The sequence below is a fragment of the Equus asinus genome, chromosome 2, assembly GCF_041296235.1.
Source record: "Equus asinus isolate D_3611 breed Donkey chromosome 2, EquAss-T2T_v2, whole genome shotgun sequence".
NCBI lineage: Eukaryota > Metazoa > Chordata > Mammalia > Perissodactyla > Equidae > Equus > Equus asinus.
The window spans coordinates 59,397,581-59,412,716 of record NC_091791.1 but is presented as its reverse complement, the minus strand read 5'-3'; the positions used below and the strand labels follow the sequence as shown (position 1 = coordinate 59,412,716).

At 53.2% G+C, this 15,136-nt stretch overlaps 1 protein-coding gene across 10 annotated transcripts in view; it reads right to left on the bottom strand.

The window, feature by feature from the left end:
• Window positions 1-4,692, bottom strand: part of ADAMTS14 (ADAM metallopeptidase with thrombospondin type 1 motif 14) — an 83,589-nt gene extending 78,897 nt beyond the window's left edge. The window contains exons 1-2 of one of the 10 annotated variants that reach the window (XR_011495535.1): window positions 3,432-3,905; window positions 1,295-1,737 (exon numbers count right to left, since the gene is read on the bottom strand). Coding sequence is in view for 9 of the 10 variants with exons in the window: in XM_070489609.1 (XP_070345710.1) it covers window positions 1,295-1,737; window positions 3,432-4,245 (1,257 nt within the window). In the remaining variant the exon portion in view is untranslated. Of the gene's footprint in view, window positions 1-1,294; window positions 1,738-3,431 lie in introns of all 10 variants that reach the window. The other 9 variants (XM_070489609.1, XM_070489629.1, XM_044756589.2 and 6 more) reach the window with 9 other exon arrangements.
• Between the last annotated feature and the right edge of the window lie 10,444 nt (window positions 4,693-15,136).

The window sequence follows — 15,136 nt, the reverse complement described above, 5'->3', positions numbered from 1 at the left end:
GCAAAAATTGGTTCTTTGGAAGGCAAAAAATGTACTCTTTTTATATATAAAGATATACATACAGTTTATAAAAAGATATTCAGTACATCTGTGGTATTAAAATGTCATGAGAGGGCAATTAGGAAAAAATGTCTAAAAAGGCTCCTCAAGAAGGTGATAATGAAAAAAAGATTTAGAAACACGGGCCTAGACAAAGGCAGCAGTGACATTCAGAGGAAGACCCCTCCTAAGAAGGGGAAGATGGTGAGAAGTGCTCCCAGCCCTGCCCATGAGGAAAGACCCCTCCTTTTCATCCCCCCCATCTCACTCAGCCCTCTCTTACAGCCGAAGGGCCAAGGGGCAAGTGGGTCCTCTCCTGGGACACATCAGCTCATCCCTGGCAGAGTAGAGACCATGGACAGAGTGCCACCTGGGCCCTGGGGCTGCCACTCAGGCTCACGAGGGCCTGACACACCAAAGATGGAGCAGCGAGGGGCACAAGATCCAGCACAAATTGAGCACGAGAAAGAGGGAAGCCACTGGTGGCCTTCTGGTTTGCAACACGGAGCCAACTAGCAGGGGTGTTCCCTGCACCTGAGAGGGTCCGAAGAAAGAGCTCACAGAGCTTGCTTCGGACCAGGGACAGGGGGATGAGGAGGACATGGCAGTTAGAACACTAACAGTGGTTAACACGACAGAGCCTTGACCACATGCCAGGCAGGTGCCAACCACCAACCATGCTGCCCAGCGATGTAGGCCACATTTTCACCACCAGAGCATCAGCTCCATGAGGGCAGGGACCCTGTCTGTCTCGGGCACTTCCATATGGAGGGCCTAAACACTGCTGAGTACATGGGACATGTGCAGTAAATATGTGCAGAATGACTAAATTCTTGCTTCACGCATAAGGGAAAGAACCACAGGGAGGGCAAGGACCATACCCGGAGCCTCATGGCTAGTGAGTGGCACAGCCAGGATTCATCCCCAGCGGAGCCCACCCTCCTCACCCCAGCGTGTGTCTGGGCTCACAGATCCCTGACAGGTGAGTCGTGGTCCTGGTACATCAGCAGATGGTGAGGGGCTGAACAGGATAAGGTACCATCCTAACTCTGCCACTTCACACCTGGCAGAGTGTGGACCTGGGAGCCAGCAGGGCATGCAGGGTTCTCTGTGGAAGGCGGCGAAGCCTCCGCCTGCACACGGTGCCCATAGGAATCCCAAACACAGGGGAGCCAAGGAGAAACCATGTCAGCCTGGCTCAGACGGCCAGGGACTGGGGCGGGGCGTGGGGTGAGGGATGTAGGTTGTTCCTTACCAATCCGTCGCAGTTGCTGATGGCGACAGCTGCCCCAGGCATGCCCGTGACACCCCCAGTATAGACACACTCCCGCCGCAAGGGCTGCCGGAACAGCTCCTGGAAATCCTCCTGCCACTGCACCGAGGCTCCGGGCACCACCAGCCGCTGGTTGGGTTGCAGGTGCAAGTGCAGTTTGTCCCCAAAAATAGTGACGTTGAAGTAGAGGGAGGGGCGCCCCGCCCAGCCAGGCCGCAGGGTTGCTCCTTCGGGGCGCCGGGGGCTTCGGGCCACCCGGAAGTGACTGGAGTGTGACAGTGGTGCGGGTGGCCTGTCCACTATCGCACTCCCTGCGGAGGCTGCTGCTGGCCCTGACACCACGTGGGAGAGGAAGCGTCCCCGAAAATCTGTGCTGCAGGGCACTGTCACATCATAGTCACCAAGCTTTCCGGAGAGGTGCAGCTCTGTTGGAGGTAAACCAAGAGTTACTTCAATGCAGCCTGTGCAGAGGGAAGGGAAGCCAGAAATCCCAAGGGGGCAGGGAGGGATCTGCAAGCCTGAGCATCACCTGGGAGGGACCCCTTGGCCCAAGCTCATCCATTCCCCATCCAGCGCTTCCTGAGCCCCTGGATCTCCGCACCTCGATGAATGGTGTTCAAGTACTTTGTGGACACAAATTGCTCCCTGTAGTCCCCAGGTCCTTGTTAAACTTAGCGGAAGAAAACAAATGATGCCAAACAGTCCTGTCACTCTGGCAACAAGCCTTCCAACCTTGGGCACTTGGAGGAAAGGACTGGAATTCTCCGAATGCCCCCAGGGCAAAGAGAGGGAAGGCCGGACCTGTCCAAACTCCCCCAGTGTGCTGAAGCCACCAGCCCAGCCTGGGGCAGCGCCCTCGTCGCCAAGCTCTGGGAACACAGCTGGCAAAACAAACACACCTAGAAACCCAGGGGATCCTGGGCACGCGTCAAGGAGAAAGGAGGAACGGAGAGAGAAGGGAGGGGACACAGGCCTGTAGTTTTCCAAGTTTAGAAAGAGAAGTTTTTAAGCAGCACAGTGGCTGCTGAGATTTCTACGTGGCCCAGCCCCAAGCCGGGTAAATATAGATCTTCAAAAATAAAAGGAGGCGCACGGGGTGACCTGCCCACTCGGACTGAATTAAGTGTGAGGTCATGGCCCCACGCTCCAGGCTGCACGCCAGTGGCCCCATCCTCACGCAGCTTTCCCGGAGCCCAGCCAGGCCGGGCAGGAATGACAGCTCCCTGGCTTCCAGGCCTGGTGATTCACGGATACAGTTTGGGAGGAATTTTCATTTCTGTGCGGCTCTATCTCTTGCCTCCCCAACCCCCTTCACGGCACTGATAAGACCTGGAAAATGATGGGTCCTGAAAATGCCCCATGTCCAAAGCAGTTATGGGTGGGGGAGGACTAACCCTCCTCAGGTTTTACCCATTACAGCGGAAGACCCCCCAACACTTCAGCTAGAGAGATCCTGCTCTGGTACATGAACAGAGCTCACAGACAAGCAGGCACCCTGCCTGGAAATGACTGGAGCCCCCTCTCCATGCTCAGAGCCCCCAGGAAGGCACCCCACACTGCAAGGTGAGGGTGGAGAGTGTCTGGTCTGGGGAGTGAGGGTGTCTGCAGAGAGCGCACAGAGAGAATGCTGGGGGAGAGAAATGTAAGTGTGTTTCCGTGCAGAAGTGTGGGTGAGCGCTGGTGCTCACTGGGGTATAAGACAACCACCTGCCAGAATGATTCTGTGCATGTGACAGACACATGCACACACATACACACACATGCACACACGGATACAAGTTGGAGACAAAGATACTGAAAGAGAAAGACACACAGGAGAGACAGAGAGAGAGAAACACAGAGACAAAGAGACAGATACACAGCCCCTAAGAAGAGGCTCCGTGTTCCCAAATCCTCTCCTGGGATCTCTCTCTACATCTTGTGGCAGAAAGGGAGAGAAATCGCAGAACAGCGTCGGTGGCACATGGGAAAGGAAAGCGAGCTCAGCCCTGGTGTGCGCACCGCCTCCCACCCGCTCCAAAGCTGCTGTCTCTTGGGGCACCCTTGGGCCACCCTGACCCGAGTGCACCCCGGCCCCCACGCGCCCCCACACGCCCCCGCGCGCCCGGCCCGCACTCACCTGGGGTCCGGCTGCCCGCGGCGGCGCAGAGCGCACAGTGCAGGGGCAGCAGGCAGGACAGCAGCGCACCGAGCGGAGCCATGTGGCCGCGCGGGGACGCGGGCCGGGCAGGCGTCCGAGCCCCGAGCCCCAGGCTGCGGGCTAGGCTGGGGCGCGCCTGGGGCTGCTCGCGGGCCGGCCGGCCGGTCTCCGCCTTCTCCGCCGACGCTTCTTCCCGCCTCGCAGCCTCCTGCCCACCCGCTCCCGGCCCCCCGCGCGGCGCCGCCGGCTGGACCGCTGGCTCCGGGCACCCGAGGCTGCCGGCAGGCGAGCGGAGCGGCCAACGCGCCAGCGCCCCTGTGCCAACTGCTGGCCACTCAGCCCGCCCGAGCCGGGACGCTCCAGGACGGGGCCGGAGCCGGGCGAGGGGGTGGTGGGGCGGGCCTTGGGTGGGCACTCTGGCGGGGCGGGGCGGGGTTGGAGCGAGGGGCGCCGTGCGCCCGGGGGCGGGGCGCTGGGCTGGGGAGTGCGCGGCCGGGCCGGATCGGAAGTGCCACGCGGAACCAGAGCTGGGGCTCCGGGCGTCCTGGGCGCGTGTCCCCTCAAACGCCTGGGCTCCCCTGCAGTGACGGCCGGTAGCCGCTTTCCTTGGGCTTCTCCGCCCCCCTTGCTCAACCGTAGGGCCGGCTCTCCAGAGCCTCGGGCCCGAAGAGATGTCTGACTGCATTTGGGTGGGGAAGCTATGAGCACCCCACCTCGAGAGGGAGCATCTCCTCCTTTCTTTCATAACGGTCTTGATGCCCCCACTGACCTTCGACTCCTTGGATCCACCCATTTTGCAGATTGCGGCTGCCTGCGCCCCCAAGTGCTGTGACTGGCCTGGGTCCTAGTCAAGAGCCGGGGAGCAAGTGAGGGGAGAGCCCTGCTTCGCAGTCAGACAGCCCTGATTGAAGTCCTAGCCGTGAGCCTCCATCTCCGCATCTGTGAAATGGGTGCTAACTGCAGCGCTTAGTAGATGTTGGATAAATGGTAACCGTCGTCTCCTTCCACCACTGGTCCCAATAGCACCTGCCACACAGCCCCGGGTGGGGACAGCCACCAGGTGAGAGTGGGTGCTATTCTGCAGTGTTGCTGAGACCAGCTCAGTAGTCAGGGCAAGCAGCCAGCTCCTGCCTTACTCTGTAAATGTGTTCCTAACAGTTTGCAAATGAACTGCATTTCGGGCAATCCAGAGGTGGGAACTGAAGAAAGGAGAATTTTTTTTTAACTGTGGAATAAAGAACCTTTGTGTAAAGTGTATAAAGACCCCTACTCTTTCTGCTTTTGAGTTCAAACATTTTGTTGTGGGGCTTTCTTAAAGGAAGGCCAACTCGTGGACAGAAGTTCTCTGACCAGACTTCTCTTGGGAATCCCTTGGTCCCCTGAGAGAGGACTCGGGTTCCTGCCCTCTTCTCCCCACGTGAGGTCTCCCATTCTACACCCTTGCTGGGCTCTGAATGTGCTTCTGCCCTGAGAGCAGAGAGCTGGAATCTTCATCCTCGTGGCCCCAGGACCTGGCTCAGGGCCTCCTGAGAGGCAGTGCTTGTGGAATGAATGAAATGACATCGAGGTTTTGCAGGTCAGTGCATTTATGAAGCAGGTTCAGGCAGCTGAAGTGATGTGTTCCGGGTCTCAGAGCTCATTCGAAGCAGAGCCGGTGTCAGAACCCAGAGTCTGGAGAGAGAGACACGATTAGGAGTCAGGAGACCATTCTAGGCCGGACTTTGCCAAGTACAGGCCATGTGACAAGGGCAAGTCGTTTCCCCCTCTGAGCTGCAGGACCTCGTCTGTCAAAGGGGAAACCGTGAGGGTCACAGGAGGCGTAGACGAAAACCCTGAAGTCCTGTGCAGGTGCAGAGAGTGCTCCACTCCAAGCAACATCAGAGCATCCAGTTGCTTGGAAATGGCACCACCAAGCTAATCGAGATTAAGTTCAGGAAGAGGAGAGTTTCTGCTCCTTTAAGATCTGTGAAGTCAAGAGCCAGACTGTGGTTGTGTGTGAGGGCTGGTGGAGCAAGAATGGGAGGGGTACGTGTGTGTCTGTGGCAGCTTAGAGAAGAGGCTCTGAGATGGCCGGGCTGGATCTGTCTTCATTCCGGCCCTCCGCAAACCCGCTAACTAGCTCAGGATGAAATGATTCTCAGGGTCTCAGTTTTCCCAGCTGCAGAGTGGGGGCCCTGTGGGGACAGGAGGAAAAGTTCTGGCATGGGCTTGCTGATCTTCTCCCTGCCACTGTGACCCTGGACTCCACCCCATCCTTCCTGCCTTAGACTTGGTCAGTCAAGAGGGACAGATTACGCTGGGACCCCACAGCCCACCTCATGAGCAGTGGGCTGGGGCCTTCCCTGGAGCAGAGAGCAGACCTCACCCTGCTTCTCCTCCCCCGCCCCCTTCCCCGGGGCTACAATGGTTGCTTTTGTTGGCAAGTATTGTATGTCCGAGCTCTTTTCCACTGAAGAAGGCTTTGTTAGGAAGAAGGGACAGGGGAGCATAGCTAAGAGTCTGGGCCAGAAGGTGGGGGAAATGGCTGGGTGGCCGGCCCCATTTCTAGGGATGAACAGGGCCAAAGCAAAGAAACCTACGGCCGTCAGCTGGAGACCCTGCTAGGAAGGCACGTCTGGGTTCCCAGTCTCGCCTTGGGATTCTGCGCGGGCCAGACCAACTTGGGTGTTTCTCTTGCTGACAGTCTTCAACACTTAACCAACACTCTCTCGGTCCAAGGCCCTGGCGGTGCAGGGGGAGATGCCAACGGTTCACACTGCACACCGTCAGCAACCGGTTGGGAGACATGACGGGTGCATGAGAAAGCCTGAAAACCAGGTAAGACACATGCTCTAGCTGAAGGAGCAGGGCCACCAGTGAGGGCTATGGGGATTCAGAGGGAGAGGGGCTCAGGAGAATGTTCCATGGAAGACAAGGGTCCGAGCTGAGCCTTCCCCAGGGGAGGTGGAGAGGTCGAAGAGCTCCTGGTAGGGGGCCCAGCCTGCCTAGAGAGAGCACCCCCTGAGGAGGAAGGGAGTCCCAACTTCTACCTTTGAGCATAGACAAAACCGAAGAGTTAGAGCTGGAGGGGCTCTGAGACAGTCTCCAGTCCGGTGTCCCGCCCCCATTTTACCAGTTAGGTAAACTGAGGCCCAGAGAGGGAAAGGAACTTGCTTCTGGTCACACAGCCAGCTTAGAGACCACCTGGTTTAAGAACCAAGGCACCTGCTCTCAGCCGCAGAAGCGCAGCCTCCCCTGGGCACCAGCTCTTTCCCTCCCTTGCTCCACCTTCCAAGATGAAGAGGAGGTGGTTTGAGGTGGCAACAACAAAATCTCCCCATCTCAGGAGGAGTCACAGATGCCCCCAAGGGAGTAAGGGTGTCAGCCTGAGACAGGTCTCTGCAGCAGGAGGCCAGGAGCCCGCTGCAGGGGGTGGGGGTGTGGGTGATGCAATGGGAGGCACAGTTTTGTCACAACTCAGGAGGCCCAGCAGGTGGCTGTCATTTGTAGAGGACCAGCTGCTGTGCTAAACACTTTCTGTGTTACCCTGAAACACACGTAGAGGGTCCCTTTCTTATAACCCCTGGTGTGACCAGTGGCCAGTTGGGCTCTGATATACTCAGGAGAGGAGAGAGGGAATTCTGCCCTAGCTCAGGGAAAGCTACTGCCATCCACCCAGTTAGGAAGCCAGACAGCCAGAGCCACCCTAGTCACTTCTCCCCTGCCCGGTCAATCACCTCCAAGCCCTATGGAGTCCGCTCCAAAGGACCCCCAGTACGGCTACTTCCTTCCATCTCAAACGCACTCCCCTTTCCCTTCCAGGCCACGAGCATCCCTGGACACTGCCGTAAGTCTGTCCTAACATCTCCTCCATCCTCTCTGGCCCCTGAAACCTCTTCTCCAGCCACATCCAGAGGAGGTATTTGAAACACACCTCAGATCAAGTGGCCACCTCCACTATTAAACCTCCAGTAAAGATCAGACTCCCTAACTCAGCCTATGAAGCTCTGCATGGGGTGGTCATGCCGACTCTCCTGCTTCCACAAACCCCCACACACAGCCCTCCAGCCTAGCTCCTTGTATGCCATGCTCTTCTAGCCTCAGGGCCTTTGCACAGGCTGTCCCCTCTGCCCTGAATGCTCTATCCTGCCTCTTCACCCAGTCAATCCCTGCTCACCCTTTAGACATCCTTCCAGTCATCCCTTCCTGAAGCCTATCCTGGCTTCTCCGCTGGATCAAAGCCCCCTGTTGCTGCACTGTCTCTGCTCCCTCACAGCACTTCTCACTGTTGAGTCTCACCTGATTCTGTGGGATTTGCAAATTCGCATCTGCTTCCCTGCCAGACCATGAGTTCCACAGGGAGCGGGGACCTCGTCTGGACTTTTTCCTCATTGTATCCACAGTGCCTGTCTCGTGTTTGGCACCTGGTGGGCCCTCAATAAATATTAAATTAATAATCAAATGAATGGGATTTGGAGAAGGAACAGTTCGTGGAAAATTTGGGGAGTTAAGCATTTCCCAGAATAACCATTCCAGAGGAAAATTTGAGACACACACTTGCAAATTCTGATTCCACCATCAACATGAAGGTCACCAGGCTCCACAGTTGGCCAGGGGTGGGGAGAGGAGCTGCCTTTCTGTTCCCCCAAGTCTTGAAAAGATATTAAAAATAACAAAAGCAATCATCATGGCTGCAACTTGTGGGCCAGGCACTTTTCCAAATTTGCCTCAGTTCCCACAACCCTCTTGCAAGTCCATATCCTTATCCCCGCTCACAGGCCCTGCAAGGGTAGGCGATTTGCCCCAGTACAGACACTGATAAATAGCAGAGTTGTATTCACACCCAAGTCGGATTCCAACCCACCTGCTTCCGAGTACGCCAGTGTGCCTGCACCACGTCCTCCCACCCTCCTCCCCTCAGACGTCGCCTAATTCATTTTGTTTTCCTTTATTATTTTTAAACTTTTTTGTTGTGAAAACTATAACACATACAGAAAAGTGCCGTCTGCTGATTTTACAGAAGGGTAAACTGAGACCCAGAGAGCAGAGGTAACTTCCCTGAGGCCACACAGTGAGATTGCTCAGGGGCAGGATCACACCCCAAGTCTCCTGGCCCCCTTCAGGTGATCTTAGAGCATCACCACTCTTGGTTTCCACCCCAGCCCAAAGGGAAGAAAGACAGCTTGGGTCTCTCCCTCCCATGACTTGAGAGCCACAGTCCTGCTAGGAGGTTCAGGGCCGGAAGTTCCCAAGTCAGGGGCCCCAGACCAGCAGATTCAGTATCACTTGGGTGTTTGTTATAATTGCAGATTCTCAGGCCCCACCCCAGAGCTTCTCAATCAGAAACTCAGGGGCAGGGCCCAGCAATCTGTGTTTTAACAAGCCCTCCAGGGCATTCTAATGCATGCTCAAATTTAAGAATCACTCTTCTAGGCAAAGCTTTGAAAGTTGGGGCCAAATTAGCACTGAGAACAAACTCACAGAGGATCTGTGGCCTGCTCCTAATTAAAGGCTGCCCCCTCCACTCCCCCCGACTCTCCAAAGCCTGGGCTCCAGCTGTATCTGAACTCCGAGCCTGGGCAGAGCTCCAGAAGCATCCAGACGATCCAGAGGCCGTGCCTGGTGGTCCTTCTCCACATCACCCTCTCCTTTCCCCCAGGGTTCCCTCTGTGCATTTTTGGCCAGTGTCTAATGACCGTCTCTAGGAGACCAGGACCCGTTAAGTTAACCACAGTGATTTGTCATGCATTACGGAGCAGCTGACACCCCTGAGACCGGCTGGGCCATGAGATCAGTTAGAAACAATGCTGTTTGTGCCCTGTGTGTAGACGTGGTGTGGTTACTGCATGTTAGGGGTTCGGGGAGAGGAGGTCTCCTTGTCCTGGAAGGAGGGATGCCGGAGAGGCCAGTGTCTTCAGGAACTCTGTTTCTGCCATTTCCTCTCCCACAACTGTAGGTGTATGACTGCGACATCGGCGTCCTTCTTACCAAAGTCCACTGCAGCCCCCAGCATTGGCCCTTTGCAGTTCAGGAGAGAGAAGGCAGAAAGCAGAGACCCTCCCATTTCCTGGAGCCCCTGGGTGTGGGAGAAGGACTCAGAGAGATTTAGCAAGGACCCATTTCTCACAAGCCTTTCTTCTAATCTTGATCTCCTCTTAGATGCTGTGGGTGGCATCCTGCAGCAAAGAGGGGCCAGGCCTTCATTCTGTTCCTTTCTCTAGATGAGTCGGGCTACACGTAACCAAAAAAACAAAAAATTTATGTGTGGTCTAATTTATTACCCTACATAATATGGAATACCAAAGCAGGCCTGTTCCAATCCCACAGTTCCTTCCTCTTTCCACTCTGCCATGCTTGGTAGTTAGTCTTGTCCTCAGGCTTGTCCCCTCTTAGTCACAAAGTGGCTGCATTAGCTCCAGGTAACATATGTTCACCAGATGCAGTGGTGACAAGAGGCAATAGAGAAGGAAATTCTTTCTTGTCACCTTTTTTTAAAGATTTTATTATGCAAATTTTCAAACATACACAAAAGAAGACAGAACAGTAGGAAGATCCCCCTCATTTACCCCAACCCAACTTCAACCAGTATCAGCACACGGGCAGTCTTGTTTCATTTTTATCCCCTCCCCTCCACATCTTGGGTTGCTTTAAAGCAAATTTCAGACATCATCTCCCATTTGGTATCGGTAGCTAATAGATAAAGACTCTCTCTTCTTTAAAAACAAAAACAAAACATCAACAACAAAAACCATAGTGTCTTTGTCACACCTAAAACAATTAACCATAATTCCTTAAAATCATCTTATATCCCATCATTGTGCAAATTTCTCCAACTGTCACAAAAAATTTTTGTTTTGTTTAGTTTTGCTTTTAAGACTTGGTTTGTTCAAATCAGGGTCCAAACAAAGTCCACACGTTGCTTGTGGCTGATGTGTCTCAGAAGTCTCTAATCTAAACCATGGGTGGGCAGATTACACCTCGGACAAATCCAGCCCACGGCCTGTTTTCGTAAGTGCCCCCAGCCGCCTCCACTCGTTTACATAGTCTTCAGTTCATTTCATGCTGCAAAGGCTGAGTGGAGTAGCGTCTGCAGAGACAGTCCTGCCCACAAAGACTAAAATATTTATCACTTGGCTTTTACAGAAGAAGTTTGCCTGCCCCTGATCTAAATAGTTCCCCCTCTTGTTTTTCCTCTCTGTTTTTTTGGTTGACATAGCGGATCATTTGTCCTGCACAACTCTGCAGATTCTCGTGCCCCTTTGGAAAAACAAGGAGGAGGCTTCCAGAGGCCCCTTTGCAGCAGTTTGCCCCAAGTCTCAGTGTCCAGAATTGCCTTCAGCCTGTTGGTTCTTAGCCAGTCCCTTTGAGGACTGAGTCCTTCCTCGGAAGCACATGGACACTCATAGAGGATGAACAAAACCGGATTTCTATCCAAAAGCGGGAAGGGAGTGAATGGTTACTACGTGGGAACCCAAGGATGATTCCAACCTTCTATAATGAGTCAGCTCAGGAAGATGCTGGAGCTGGTGGCGTCTCCCTCTGCTGACTCTAACCAGTCAGGGCACCTCCCTCACCCCCAGGACACAGATTCTCCCTGCTCCATCTTCCAGCTCCTGGTCAACGTCTACAAACCCTTGGGCACGCCCCCTCTCCCAGCTCTGTGCTTGACACTGGGGGTCCAGAGGTGACCATGGCAGACCAGTCTGTGTGTTCTGAGCTCACTGTCTCTTGAGGGTCACTGACAAGGGGTCAGGCGTTCCAGGGTCGGGGTGACCTGCTGGGGTAGGCACAGGTGCTGTAAGGGCACTGAGGGATGCCAAATTTATGTTTGAGCCGTCGGAAAACGCTTCCTGGAGGAAGTACCCAGGGCTTCTGGGGAAAGGTGGGCATGGATCCAACTTCGTAGGGACAGAAAGACCATGTTAAGGGGTCTGGCCCATCCAGAGGGCTCTCAGCAGCCACTGGAAGGTTCTATGAGGGTACAGGAGCAGCGTTAGGATTTAGAAAGCTAGTGAGATGTAAAACCTGCTCTCAAATTCCTCACTCACACTGTGGTATTAGAGTCAACCATAGTCGTGTACTCGGGTATTTAGAGCCCAAAGTGGTGAAAACATTAATAATGATATAGTGGGAGAGCTGCTTATAATAGTATTCTCTGTCTTTTTGAAATATATCAAATATTATATATTAACATATATCTTTATATTATATTTTCTATTATGCAATCTATATTTTAATATATAATTTGTATTTTATATACTATAAATGTACATTATATTTTATATATCATGATATATAAAATATATAATTTTTTATATATTTAATATATAATTTAATAACTATGTAATCTATTTATAATTATATATGAATAAAAATTATATATCAGTATAAAATATAACAAAGATATACATCTTTTTATCTTTTTTGGTGCGGAAGATTGGCCCTGAGTTAACATATGTTGCCAATCTTCCTCTTTTTGCTTGAGGAAGATTGTTGCTGAGCTAACATCTGTGCCAGTCTTCCTCTATTTTGTATGTGGGACACCATCACAGCATGGATTCATGAGCACTGTGTAGGTCCGTGCCATGGGTCCAAACCCACAAAACCAGGGCTGCCAAAGTGGAGCTCATGAACTTAACCACTATGGCACGAGGCCAGCCCCAGAGATATATATCTTAATACATATATTTGACGTATTTCAGAAAGACAGAATACTATTCTATTTCTATATATTTTCAACATAATGGAGTGGCAGTCTGGTGGTGGAACTAAGTGTCTGAAATGACACCACAGAGGAGGCAACTTTTCTATCGTCACCCAAGGCCAACTTTGCTCCAATAGGTTACCCTGGGCTACAGCCCCTCTTTGAGCCTTGGTTTTCTAAATCTGGAAAACGAGAACAGAAATATCACTCTCCCATCAAAATGGACACACACATCAGCCGTATGCTCTTTAAGAGTGGGGCAGAAAGGGCGTAATATTAGCTATTGTCATTTCTACTGCCTTCGTAGCCCATGAGACTGATGGCTCTGCGTCACTCGTAAGGCCTCGCTCTCGGCGCCCGCTCACACAGCAGACCAGTGGGAAGTGAATCTACATCTGCTCACTTCCAGATGACCCGCCCCTTTTCAAACGAGGGCAACACAGGCACACAAGCTTTGCCTGTGAGATTTTTGCCTTCCATATGCACAGAGCTCTCACAAGCCCCAGCTTCAAACTGTCAGGAGTTGTAGCTGTCACCCATGTGTCCTGCAAAGGAGGGAGAGGCCTTCACACCATCCGGCGTGCAGAAGGCTGCAAGTATTCATGAGCACCAGCTGTGCAACCGGCACTGTGGGAGGCACTGCACAGACCCCAGGAAACGTCTGTGCCCCAGCTCTGCTCTCCATCTGCAAACTTTAAGCTAAATTCAGAGGCCCTGAATGTGTACCTGCTTGGGATTCGAGTGTCAAAGATGACGTTTTGTATGATGTCTAGTATTTGCCTAGCAAGAGGAAAACCTCAGCTGGGAAGCGAGGAGGCCAGGGTTCCCATCAAGGCTCCAGGGCTCCCAGGCTGGGCGGCTGCAGGCCGCCCCTCCCCCTCTGCACCACGGTGGAGGGATGAGATCACCCCTGCGGGGCCTCTGAGCCCGACTGCCCCTGACTCAGCCCCCGAGCCTTTGCACAGGCTGTTCCCCAGCCTGGGGTGCTTCTCCCCACACCTCCAACTGGCAGGCTATGACTCTTCCTTCAAATCCTTTTCAGTGGTCACCTCCTCCACAACACACTCCCAGACACACAACCGCCCCCATTCTCCTACCAGCAAATCATCCAATTGCTCCCTCTCCTGCTCCACATCTGTGCCTTGGACAAATGTCGGTGGAACTCCCCATGCTGAAATTATTCACTGGCTTAACAACTATGAGCTAAAGGTTCCTGTTTACTTACAGTCTAACGTTCAGCCCAGAATGTAGTAGATGCTTTATAAATGTTTGATGAATGAATGAATGAATGCATGAATTAATCATTCATGGTTTCTTAAGCCTGCTGCAGTGTTAGGAGATTTCTATTATGGTCTGGAAAAAGATACATACTTCTTGTTGAAGTATTTCTTTTAAATTTCTTTAGGGCAGGGGCCTTTCTTTGCTCAGGTTTTGTCTTGCCAGGACTTGGCACACAGTAGGTGCTCAACGAATGTTTGTTGCATTGAACAGCATTGAAGTCCCCTCCCCTCAGCCTTCCATGCTCGGTGAGCAGCTCTCTCTAGGGAACTAAACAGTTCCTTTAGGAATTTGAAGTCATCTGCATGAAGGGTGTATGGATTGGGAATTAGATTAGGATAGAAAATATCTACGTGGCACCAGTGTAGGAGCTGCAGGCCAGGCCCCGGTTGTCAGGGTGGCGCTTGCGAAGAAAACCCCACCAGCTCCAATGCCCAGGAGGACCATTGCCACCATGGTGTACGGACCCAGGCTTAAGTCAAAATGTCCCCAAGGAGAGCACCACTCCTATTGACATGATAACAGTAATGACAATATGTTTGTGGCACACAGTGTGGGTCGTGCAGGCTGCCGTTAAGGGCTGGGCTCCGTCAGCTCAGCCTTCAGCCATGGGAGTTGGGTATCCTGAGCAACCCAGGGATAACTTCTCCCCTTAGGACCCAAGGTCAGGTTAGATTTGATTTTACTGTCTTTATTTACGTAAACCCCGTGGAGTAGGTATTGGCCCCGTTTACAGATGAGACTTAAACTGAGCTCTAGAGAAGTCAGTAATCAGCCGAAGGTCACGTGGCTAATAAGTGGCAGACTTGAGACTTGAAGTCAGGTCTTCAGTCTCCAAAATCCACACTCTCCATGCTCCTGTAGCATCTGTAGGGTCTGTAAGCGTTTCATTTCTCACCAAATTGTTAGCCTCCTAATGGTTCCTCATAGTGCACGGCTTCCCCCGGTAACTAGAACTGGGCTGGACCCACAGACAGCTCTCAGGAGACTGGGCCACCAATTAAGTCCCGTGTCCTGTGCTCTCAGTAGAAATGGTCCCAGCAGCCCCAACTAGAAGGTGAGAAAGGATGGCAGCCTCCAGGGATACTCTGGCCTTGGGAACTGAGTGAGGCTTGAAATACATCATCTCACCCAACAGCTGATGGTGACGCCCCAGTGGTCACCATTAGTCACCCACCCACCACAGGCCCTTCTGTTCTTTTTATAACTCTAAGCAGCTGAGGTCAGCCAGGCCCTACAGCCGCTCCACATTCGTGCTTCACAGGCCTCCAGGATATGTTTTTTGGCAAGGCCTCCAGATCAATTAGCCAAGTCAGCTCTGGGAAGCTGGTTTGTGGGGTGGGAACAGGGTCAGAAATCCTTCCCAGTCATCGAATGGCTACTTACGGCCAGTGGAGCCAAGCCTTGGGCAGAAGGGCACAGAGAGCTGCGGGAAGACAAGGTCACGGAGAGAGCAAAGTGCGCAGAGAACTGAAGTACAGTGTGAAGACCAAATCCAGAACGAGCTAAAAAAGGACTCTAGATTGCATGTTAGGAGCGGCAAACCAGGGCTGCCGAGCTGTGGACTTCCCTGAGTCCACTCCAGCTGGCTGAGGGGACGCTTCCTGCCACTCGGGAGCCACTGACCTCCACTGAAAGTTCAGAATAGGTCCGCGTACCTCTCCAGCCCTGCGGCCCAAGAGCAGCTGAGAGGAGATGAGCCCTCTCTGGAGACGGCCACGCC